Here is an 11,972-nt window from a genome sequence, read left to right on the forward strand (position 1 = left end):
TCAGCGCCCTACAGCAGGCCGTCCAGGTTGTTCCCTGCCACCTCGGGGGTCTGGGGGAGCTGGGGGCTGCTGGGGGCCGGGTGGTAGTCCTGCAGGATGGTGACCACGTCATGGTGGCCGAAATGCACCGCCTCGTCCATAGGGGTGTTCCCCCACCTGCACACCCACACACACACACACACACACACACACATATATGAAAAAACACACACACATATATGCACAAATGGCAGAAGGTGTAGCATATATATATATATATATATATATATATATAATATATATATATATATATATATATATGTGTATGTGTATGGTTTGTGTGTGTGTACCTGTCTTTAGGGACTGCGTTGACCTTACAGGCCTCCAGGAGGAACCGAACCACCTCAGCATGACCTGAAACACACACACACACACACACACACACACACACAGTTAGAGGTGGTCTAGCCGTCCGCCCTCAGTGAGTAAGATGCTCTTGTCAGGGGGCCAGTTTGTGGGCGTCAACCTCTCCATGGGTCATTTGATTTCTGACCGATCAGACATCTCTTCCTTGATTGGTTTGGGGAAGCCAACTGGCCTGTCAATCAAAGGTGTGTTAACTAGTGTGTTCTGTGATGCGTTGTCTCTCTGGGTCATAAGTGTAGACCTGCCCCACACCTCAACACTCTCTCCCCCCCCCCCCCCCCCCCCCATGGGGTGAGGTGGTCTAACTCCCCCCCCCCCCCCCTCGTTGGTGGAGGTGGTCTCTCTGTACCTTCGGCTGCCGCCACGTGGAGCGCCGTCCGCGAGTCGTAGTCCCTTTGCTCCATGTCCATGGAGGACAGCGCAAACCTGCACACACACACACACACACACACACACACACACACACACACACACACACACACACACAAACACACACATATAGTAGGTTAAGGGGAGGTTGTGGTTCTGTGCAGTAGGTTAAGGGGAGGTTGTGGTTCTGTGCAGTAGGTTAAGGGGAGGTTGTGGTTCTGTGCAGTAGGTTAAGGGGAGGTTGTGGTTCTGTGCAGTAGGTTAAGGGGAGGTTGTGGTTCTGTGCAGTAGGTTAAGGGGAGGTTGTGGTTCTGTGCAGTAGGTTAAGGGGAGTTCTCACCTCCTCAGCGCAGACACGTCTCCAGTGTAGGCAGCAAACAGCAAATTAATCACAGACTTCACCTGCAAACAAACAGCAGTGATCGGATTAATCAGGACGATAAGCCATATGATCAATAACATAGCACCTACAAGAGACAGACAGACAGACAGGCTGACAGGTGGAGAGACAGACATACTGATAGACAGACGGACAGACAGACAGACAGTTAGAGAGGCAAACAGACAGACAGACAGACAGACAGACAGAGAGGCAGACAGGCAGGCAGACAGGCACCTACCCTCTGGTCTCCCCCCTCCCTGCGGGGGTCCAGTTTCTTGGCGAAGTGTTTCAGGTTGTCGTAGTTGTGGAAGTTACACAGAGACAGCAGATCCTGAAACCGACCAATCACACACTACTACTGACCAACCAATCACACTACTACTGTGTAGCATTACTGTTATCAGGGAAGCTGTAGCCTAGACTTATCAGTGACACTTTAGTGTAGCATTAGGGTGGTCGGTGGCGCTGTAGCGTAGCGTTATCAGTGAGGCTGTAGCATTAGCGTTGTGGGTGGAGCTGCAGCGTAGCGTTAGCACTGAGGGGCTGACGTACGGTGCAGAAGCGGATCCCTCTGACGCTGTTGCCCAGCTTGTCCAGCGGGGGCGACCAACACATGACGCCCATCACGTTGGGCACCACCAGCAGGATCCCCCCCGACACCCCAGACTTGGCCGGCAGGCCCACCTGGGGGAGCAGCGCATCAGAAGGGGTTACCATGGTCACAGGGGTTACCACGGTTACAGTTACCAAGAGTACAGGGTTAGCAATGCTACCCATGTTTTACCGGGATTAGGGAGGTCACTGGGTCACCAAGGTTACAGAGTGACAGTGTTACCAAGTTAACAGGGTTACCAAGGTCCCCAAGGTGACAGGGTTACCAAGGTTACAGGGTTACCAAGGTCACCAAGGGGACAGGGTTACAAAGGTCACCAAGGGGACAGGGTTACCAAGGTTACAGGGTGACAGGGTTACCAAGGTTAAACGGTGACAGGGTTACCAAGGTTACAGGGTGACAGGGTTACCAAGGTTAAACGGTGACAGGGTTACCAAGGTTACAGGGTCAGCGAGGTTACAGGGTTACGGGGTTACAAAGGTGGGAGTGACGTTACACTGTGACAGGGTTACCAAAGTAACAGGGTGACAAGGTCACCGAGGTTACAGGGTCACCGAGGTTACAGGGTTACTAGGTTACCGGGTGACAAGGTCACCGAGGTTACAGGGTGACAGGGTCGCCATGGTGACAGGGGTTAGCAGCAGCAGACTGAGCAGCGGTACTGACGTGGAAGGCGAACTGGCCTGAGAAGTCGTACATGCCACAGGAGTGCATGAGGCTCAGAGTGTTCCGCACCGCCTCCGGGCTCAGGACACGCTCTCCTGTGATTGGACAGAAGCCGCCGTTGGCCAGTGTGGCCGCCATGACGCTAGCGCTCTCACAGGTGACCTCGATGGAGCAGAGCTAACAGGGAGGAGAGACGTTAGCATTAGCTCACTGGCTAACTGAACAGCTAGCAGGGAGGAGAGACGTTAGCAATAGCTCCCTGGCTAACTGAATAGCTAGCAGGGAGGAGAGACGTTAGCATTAGCTCACTGGCTAACTGAACAGCTAGCAGGGAGGAGAGACGTTAGCATTAGCTCACTGGCTAACTGGGCAGCTAGCAGGGAGGAGAGAATCAACAGCTAACTGAATGGCTAGCTCACTGGCTAACTGAACTTGTTGGCCATTGGATCAAACATTGAAATGACGAGTTAACTCCCAGCTAACTGAAGAAGGAGCTAACAGACAAGCCCTTCGAGTACAGAGCCGGACTTAACCCAACCTGGACGACCTGTCGAGCGAGTGGTGTGGTCGTCTCGACAACAGAATAAACAACATCATCTGTTTCTCCCATCACATGGAAGAGGATCTGTTCATCACTGACCTGGAAGTAGAAATCCAGGATGGAGGTCATGTCCGTTCCCTCGGGGAAACACTGAAAGACAGAGACGGGGTCAGATTGATAGGCCCCCCCCACCAGATGGTACAGTCCACTGGCATCACCAGTGGGCGGAGTCTCGTTAGGCTCCTACCTTCTTCTCCTTCAGGTAGTAGCCAATAGCAAAGTTGCGGTCTCCTGACTCTCGCTCTGACTGGAACCTGCGAGTTAAACACTGCGGTTTAGTCTCCAGGGGCCTCGGCGCCTCCGCTTATATTGCAACATTACACTCAACGTAATACTCCATGTAGTGCAGTACTTTAAAAGCAGTGCAGTACTCTATGATGAGGTTAGTATTGTAGTATATTGTACTCACGTGGCATTGCTGAAGCCTACATACTCATTTCCTGCCAATTTGTTCATGAAGTCCATAACCTACAGATTCAAACCAGATCCACACCAGGTCCACACCAGATCAACACCAGATCCACATCAGTTCCACACCAGATCCACACCAGATCCACACAAGGTCCACATCAGTTCCACACCAGATCCACCACAGAGCACAGGAAGTAAAGAGGTTATTTTCTTATGACATCACAAGTTCAGAATAGTGTTAGTCCATTTTTAGCTTAGAAGTAGTGATGTGTAGCAAGCTATTCTACTGCACACACACAGTATTACACACACACACACACACACACACACACACACACACACACACACACACACAGACATATACTCACATAGTCGAACTTCTCAGCGTTGCTTGCTCCGTGCTGTCAACCAGAAATACTTGGTTATAAATGACAAACATTTAGCTAACACATATAGCTAATGCATTAGCACTACAACTGACATGTAGCTTATTAAACAGTCAAATGACATTTAGCTAACACATATAGCTAATGCATTAGCACTTCAACTGACATTGAGTTGATCAAACAGAGATAGCCAAATCACTACCATTAGGATTCATTAGTAAATTAGGATTTAAGTCTTAACATCAGATTAGTGACTTGTTTGAGATGACCAGGTGAGACGGTTTGATTATGATTAAACTATGATTAATCTGATTCTTGTGTCTAGTTAAAGTGTTGGTTAGTCAGTCTACTCTATTAGTTAGAGGTATACACATCTTGAGGTCCTGTTCTAAACATCTGGTTGATATCTAGTGGATCTGGTTCAGGAGACAGAGTGTTGGTTAGTTAGTTAGTCGACTGTAGAGGAGGCCAACATCACCTGAGATGCTTAGAACTAGCATCTGAGAGGGTCCATAAGAGTTGTTAGCACCGCCCGGCCTATCAGAAGACAGGGACCACAGCCCATCCTATCAGAACACAGGGACGTCAGCCCGGCCTATCAGAACACAGGGTCGTCAGCCCGGCCTATCAGAACACAGGGACCACCGCCCGGCCTATCAGAACACAGGGACGTCAGCCCGGCCTATCAGAAGACAGGGACCACCGCCCGGCCTATCAGAACACAGGGACGTCAGCCCGGCCTATCAGAAGACAGGGACCACCGCCCGGCCTATCAGAACACAGGGACGTCAGCCTGGCCTATCAGAAGACAGAGACGTCAGCCCGCCCTATCAGAAGACAGGGACCACCGCCCGGCCTATCAGAACACAGGGACGTCAGCCCGGCCTATCAGAAGACAGGGACCACCGCCCGGCCTATCAGAAGACAGGGACCACCGCCCGGCCTATCAGAAGACAGGGACCACAGCCCGGCCTATCAGATGCCAGCCAGTCCTCCGGTACTGTGAGCTCTGTAGCGTCGGCCCCTAGCAACGTCACCAACGACATCACTAGGGGCCGCTCGGTGGTGATTGGTCGCTGGGGAATGGCTGCAGAAACCGGAGCCAACCGGATTGTGTCTTCTACGAGGTGATGTGAAGGATCCGGATCAGAGCGGTTGGGCGCGTGGGCGAGCGACGGCCCCTCCTCTCTCTCTCTGGGTCTTAATCCCAGAGAGATTATGGATCCTCTCTAATCCCCTCCTGTCCTCCGCCAGCCTCACTCCACATCCTCTAACCCCCCCGCCCTCCACCAGCGCAGCTACCTCACTCCCAGCCCGCTACCTCACTCCCAGGGCCGCTACGTCACTCCCAGCCCGCTACCTCACTCCCAGCCCGCTACGTCACTCCCAGCCCGCTACCTCACTCCCAGGGCCGCTACCTCACTCCCAGGGCCGCTACCTCACTCCCAGGGCCGCTACCTCACTCCCAGCCCGCTACCTCACTCCCAGGGCCGCTACCTCACTCCCAGCCCGCTACGTCACTCCCAGCCCGCTACGTCACTCCCAGCCCGCTACGTCACTCCCAGCCCGCTACGTCACTCCCAGCCCGCTACGTCACTCCCAGCGCAGCTACGTCACTCCCAGCCCGCTACGTCACTCCCAGGTACCTATGACACTGCTGTATAGCAGAGGTGTGTGTGTGGTGTGTGCACATACCTTAATAAGTGACGTGCACACAATGGCTCCCGCGTTCACCATGGGGTTGTGGGGTTTATCTGAAGAGCATCAATCACAGCATTACATCACAGCATGACATCACAATATCACATGACATCACAGCATGACATCACAATATCACATGACATCACAGCATGACATCACAATATCACATGACATCACAGCATGACATCACAGCATGACATCACATGACATCACAGCATGACATCACAATATCACATGACATCACAGCATGACATCACAGCATGACATCACATGACATCACAATATCACATGACATTACAGCATGACATCACATGACATCACAATATCACATGACATCACAGCGTGACATCATGACATCACATATCATCACAGCATGACATCGCAGCATGACATCACAATATCCCATGACATCACAGCATGACATCACAGCATGACATCGCAGCATGACATCACAATATCACATGACATAACAGCATGACATCACATGACATTACAGCGTGACATCATGACATCACAGCATGACATCACAATATCACATGACATCACAGCGTGACATCATGACATCACATGACATCACAGCATGACATCACATTGTGAGACCAGTTGGTGGGACAAGAGGTGAGACCAGAGGGTGAGACAAGAGGTGAGACCAGAGGGTGGGACAAGAGGTGAGACCAGAGGGTGAGACAAGAGGTGAGACCAGAGGGTGGGACAAGAGGTGAGACCAGAGGGTGGGACAAGAGGTGAGACCAGAGGGTGAGACAAGAGGTGAGACCAGAGGGTGGGACAAGAGGTGAGACCAGAGGGTGAGACCAGAGACTAAAGGGTGAGACCAGAGACTAAAGGGTGAGACCAGAGGGTCAGACCAGAGGGTGAGACCGGAGACTAAAGGGTGAGACTAGAGGTGAGACGAGAGGTGAAAAGAGGTGAGACCAGAGGGTGAGACCAGAGGGTGAGACCAGAGGTGAGACCAGAGGGTGAGACCAGAGGTGAGAAGAGGTGAGACCAGAGGTGAGACCAGAGGGTGAGACCAGAGGCTGTCTCACCGTCCTCGTTGAGGAAGAGCTTGTTGAAGCGCAGCCCGCTGGGCTCCTTGCCGATGAAGCGGTGTACGTAGTCGGTGCCGTGGTCGTGCACGGCGATGGCGTACTTCAGCGGCTTCACACACGACTGCAGGCAGAACGGCACCTTGGTGTCTCCCACCGTGTGCCTGGGGGGGAGGGAGGGTTCAACGGGTCGGTCTACTCAGCGACGTGGACCCCAGTCCTCCAGACATCACGGTGAAGGGTCTCCCAGCCCGCCCCCTTCCCCTCTCTGTACCTCGGCCCCGCCCCGGCGACCACACCCAGACGGGTCTGAAGTTACGGAGGGTGTGCTGTAGGTTGGGGCGGTGTGGATGGGGCATTGTGGGTAATGTAGTACCTCTGTCCATCCACGGTGCAGAGGGACACGGCCCAGAGGTCAGGGCTGAAGCGGGCCAGCTGGGGGATGTAGTCCGCCACCTGCAGGACAGACGGAGGGGCTACATCAACAAGGACTGGGGTATGAGGGCTGTGATTGGTTGTGGTGGGGGGGGCAATGCGGTATGAGGGCTGTGATTGGTTGTGGTCATGGGGGGGGCTCACCTGCCCCCCAGGCACCTTCTTGGCGTTGTGGTAGAGCTCGTCGATGTGCGCGCAGAAGGGCTGGAAGTCCGGGATGACGAACTTCTTGCGGAACGCCTGCGTCAGCAGCACGATGTTACTCTGCACACACCTGGAGCCACAGGGCGTCAGGACCCCCCCACCTGGAGCCACAGGGCGTCAGGACCCCCCACCTGGAGCCACAGGGCGTCAGGACCCCCCACCTGGAGCCACAGGGCGTCAGGACCCCCCACCTGGAGCCACAGGGCGTCAGGACCCCCCCACCTGGAGCCACAGGGCGTCAGGACCCCCCACCTGGAGGAGAGTCAGGACCCCCCCACCTGGAGCCACAGGGCGTCAGGACCCCCCACCTGGAGCCACAGGGCGTCAGGACCCCCCCACCTGGAGCCACAGGGCGTCAGGACCCCCCCACCTGGAGCCACAGGGCGTCAGGACCCCCCCACCTGGAGCCACAGGGCGTCAGGACCCCCCCACCTGCTGAGCTACAGGGCGTCAGGACCCCCCCACCTGCTGAGCTACAGGGAGTAGAACCCCCAACCCTGCAGTGTTAGTGCCTGTTAGATCTGACTGGTTCTAATTCAGGTGAGTCCTGACTGGTTCTGGTTCTGGCGGGACCTGACTGGTTCTGGGTCTGGTTCTGGGTCTGGTTCTGGGTCTGGGTCTGGTTCTGGGTCTGGGTCTGGTTCTGGGTCTGGGTCTGGGTCTGGGTCTGGTTCTGGTTCTGGTTCTGGGTCTGGGTCTGGTTCTGGGTCTGGGTCTGGTTCTGGTTCTGGGTCTGGGTCTGGTTCTGGTTCTGGGTCTGGTTCTGGGTCTGGTTCTGGGTCTGGGTCTGGGTCTGGGTCTGGTTCTGGGTCTGGGTCTGGGTCTGGGTCTGGGTCTGGTTCTGAGTCTGGGTCTGGGTCTGGTTCTGGGTCTGAGTCTGGTTCTGGGTCTGGGTCTGGGTCTGGTTCTGGGTCTGGTTCTGGGTCTGGTTCTAGGTCTGGGTCTGGGTCTGGTTGTGGTTCTGGGTCTGGGTCTGGGTCTGGTTCTGGGTCTGGGTCTGGGTCTGGGTCTGGTTCTGGGTCTTTTTCTGGGTCTGGTTGTGGTTCTGGGTCTGGGTCTGGGTCTGGGTCTGGTTCTGGGTCTGGTTCTGGCTCTGGTTCTGGGTCTGTTTCTGGGTCTGGTTCTGGGTCTGGGTCTGGGTCTGTTTCTGGGTCTGGTTCTGGTTCTGGGTCTGGTTCTGGTTCTGGGTCTGGTTCTGGGCAGAGGGTCCGGTTCCTACTTCTTGAAGAGGTGCCGGTCCAGGGCCCCATCCGACGTGGTCTTCATGATGACCTTCAGCATCTCCATACACTCCTTGAGGCGGGGGTCTCCGGTCCGGAGCCCGGTGGCCTTCAGAGCCTGGGGGGGGGGGACCAGAACACAGTTAGACCCTGTTAGACCCTGTTAGACCCTGAGACCCTGTTAGACCCTGTTAGACCCTGAGACCCTGTTAGACCCTGTTAGACCCTGAGACCCTGTTAGACCCTGAGACCCTGTTAGACCCTGTTACACCCTGTTAGACCCTAAGACCCTGTTAGACCCTGTTAGACCCTGTTAGACCCTGAGACCCTGTTAGACCCTGTTAGACCCTGAGACCCTGTTAGACCCTGAGACCCTGTTAGACCCTGAGACCCTGTTAGACCCTGTTACACCCTGTTAGACCCTAAGACCCTGTTAGACCCTGTTAGACCCTGTTAGACCCTGAGACCCTGTTAGACCCTGAGACCCTGTTAGACCCTGTTAGACCCTGTTAGACCCTGAGACCCTGTTAGACCCTGTTACACCCTGTTAGACCCTGAGACCCTGTTAGACCCTGTTAGACCCTGTTAGACCCTGAGACCCTGTTAGACCCTGTTAGACCCTGAGACCCTGTTAGACCCTGAGACCCTGTTACACCCTGTTACACCCTGTTAGACCCTGAGACCCTGTTAGACCCTGTTAGACCCTGAGACCCTGTTAGACCCTGTTAGACCCTGAGACCCTGTTAGACCCTGTTAGACCCTGTTAGACCCTGAGACCCTGTTAGACCCTGAGACCCTGTTAGACCCTGAGACCCTGTTAGACCCTGTTAGACCCTGAGACCCTGTTAGACCCTGTTAGACCCTGAGACCCTGTTAGACCCTGAGACCCTGTTAGATCCTGAGACCCTGTTTCAGCCTGGAGCCTGGGGCCTGAAGCCGTACCGTGGTGAACTTGTGGGCGGGGATCCTCTCCTGGCCCTCGGCGATGGTGTAGAACAGGAGGTCCTCCAGGCTTGGCAGGATGCCCGCCTTCCTTCTCCTGCGGACAGAGAGCAGCGCTCAGGAGAACAGGAAGTGGGATCCGCTGCACAGGAAGTAGCCAAGCGAGGTTCAGCGGAGCCCATTAACCACTTTGGGAAAAGGTTTGGACCATTAAACAACATTAGCTTTGTGCTAAAGGATACTCGCTTAGAGTCGGGAAAAGACTAGCTGAGTGCCAAATACCACTGCTCAGCCGGACGGGAAAGAATGCTAGCCTAATGCTAAGGGATGCTATCTTAATGCTAAGGGAGGCTAGCTTAAGGATAAGGGAGGCTAGCTTAATGCTGAGGGGTGCTAGTTTAATGCTAAGGGGTGCTGGCTTAATGGTAAGGGATGCTAGTTTAGTGCTCAACAACACCAGTTGAGCGCTGAATAATGCTAGCGTTTTGCTAAACAATATCATATCTCTGTACTGGATGCATTGTCATTCCAGGGGTCTATGCTATTGGGGGTCTAAGTTATCAAATAGTCCCAGAACTTTTCCAGCGGTTCCTACAGTAGAGGAAGGTTAGATGTATCGCCCGCTGTAGGAATACCGGACCCCGACCCCTGCAGCGGCCTGGACTAGAACCGTTCCTCTTGAAGAGGCGTTCAAGGCCATGGGAAAATGGACCGATGGTTTGTGGTCGGAATACTCTTGGAATGATCCATGCTGGTTTCTAGAACCAGTACTACGATGTTTGACCAAGGGGAGGTCGTCTGCAGTTATTCCAATATGTTAGCTGACATTCCAGTCTGGGATTCCAAGGAGCGCCAGGAACATCTAGAAGGGGGCAGCACACAGGATCTTCTAGTGCCTGTTTGGGTTCCTCCAAATCCGATGGGCCAGGGAAGGGGCCTTACAGTGCATCATGGGAGATGAATCCTGCAGTGCATCCTGGGAGATGAATCCCGCAGTGCATCATGGGAGATGAATGGCTTTGCTGGTCATTTTTTGCCATGTCTTTACGCACAGCGTGCTATCCTGTCATCTGATTGGTCCATATGAACCTACAATATTCTGTCCTGTAATCTCATTGGTCCTTATGAACCTACAATATGCTGTCCTGTAATCTCATTGGTCCTCATGAACCTACAATATTCTGTCCTGTAATCTCATTGGTCCTCATGAACCTACAATATTCTGTCCTGTAATCTCATTGGTCCTTATAAAACAACAATGCACCATCCTGTATTCAGATTGGTCCTAATGAGCATATGGATCCATCTCATTGGTCATTATAGCTGTCCTGTTATCTGATTGGTTACAAACCTACAGGAGGCTAAAGGGGGGGGGGGGGGTTTATTTGTTTCCTCTACAGGAAACGAATAAAGGTCAAATAAATAAACACATACTTACAAATGCAAAGCAAGCAGACCCACAGAAGAGAGACAGACAGACAGAGAGAGACAGAGAGAGAGAGAGAGAGAAAGAGACAGACACAGACAGACAGACAGACAGACAGACAGACAGAGAGAGAGACAGAGAGAGAGACAGAGAGACAGACAGACAGAGAGAGAAAGAGAGAAAGAGACAGACACAGACAGACAGACAGAGAGAGAGGGCGAGAGAGACATACGGTGTCACACGATGATGAATTAGTCTCAACAGAACATTCTCCAACAACAACATCTTCAATTGGATCAGAAAAACGAAAAGGTGGTAGTGGGGGGGGGCGGGGTAATGGTGGTGGGGGTGGTGGTGGTGGTGGTGGGGGTTGGGGGTGGTGGTGGGGGTCAGCAGCCAACCAGGCTATTGCCGGCCCCCCCGAGCCGTCCTACCGGACACATTCACCGGAACATGCCTACCAGACAGATGGAAACCAGCCGTCTGACCCCCGGCTACCCAGAGACACAACGTCAGATATTATATATATATATATATATATATATATATATATATATATGATATCCATAATGACCGTAGATGACCTACTTCTCCGCGGCCGAGTCCTTGCTCGTCTCACCGCCGCCGTCGCTCTTGGAGCAGAGGGCTCTGGTCTGCGTGTGTAGGGCCGGGTGCGGGGGCCGGGCGGTCGGCTGGCGGGCGGCCGGGGTTCGGTGGAGGCTCCAGAGGGCCGGAGCAGGTGCCCTGCCCCGGCTCGGCAGCCTCCCCGCCGGCCACTCGCTGCTGAGACATCGCGCTGTGCTCCCCCCCGCCACGCAGGACAAGGGCCGCTTAAGGTTGGACTGGAACACGTCTGTGAGCCCCGACAAAGAGCGCAGATGTAACATTTCGATCTGAATTATCTTAATTAACGCTATTCTCAGCGACCCGGTCGGATGGAGTGATGCGAAACGAGCGTCGCGTAACGGTTTCCTCTGATTGACTCGCCGTCTCCTGGTCCCGCCCACTGCGCTCCTGCTGCAGATTCTATTGGCTACTGACAGTGTGGCTGCTCTCCTGATTCGCTCGTGAAGCTGTCAGTCATCCGAGCAGCTCAGGTTTGTTTTCAGCAGCTCTAAAAGACGGGGGCGTGTCAGAGAGCATCTCATCACATACTAAACATGAG

At 54.0% G+C, this 11,972-nt stretch overlaps 1 protein-coding gene across 1 annotated transcript; it reads right to left on the reverse strand.

The window, feature by feature from the left end:
• Positions 1–11,694, reverse strand: LOC307074275 (glutaminase kidney isoform, mitochondrial-like; the record flags this gene model as incomplete). Its single annotated transcript, XM_079734291.1, is given in 19 exon segments — positions 1–77; positions 80–156; positions 330–393; positions 755–831; positions 1,115–1,176; positions 1,395–1,487; positions 1,709–1,840; positions 2,436–2,612; positions 3,076–3,126; positions 3,224–3,290; positions 3,446–3,504; positions 3,816–3,848; positions 5,529–5,587; positions 6,581–6,744; positions 6,957–7,036; positions 7,160–7,289; positions 8,439–8,557; positions 9,382–9,478; positions 11,396–11,694. Coding segments are annotated over 19 exon segments (1,917 nt in total).
• Positions 11,695–11,972: the final 278 nt, after the last annotated feature.

Source organism: Pollachius pollachius, assembly GCF_949987615.1.
Source record: "Pollachius pollachius genome assembly, chromosome: 4".
Taxonomy (NCBI): domain Eukaryota; kingdom Metazoa; phylum Chordata; class Actinopteri; order Gadiformes; family Gadidae; genus Pollachius; species Pollachius pollachius.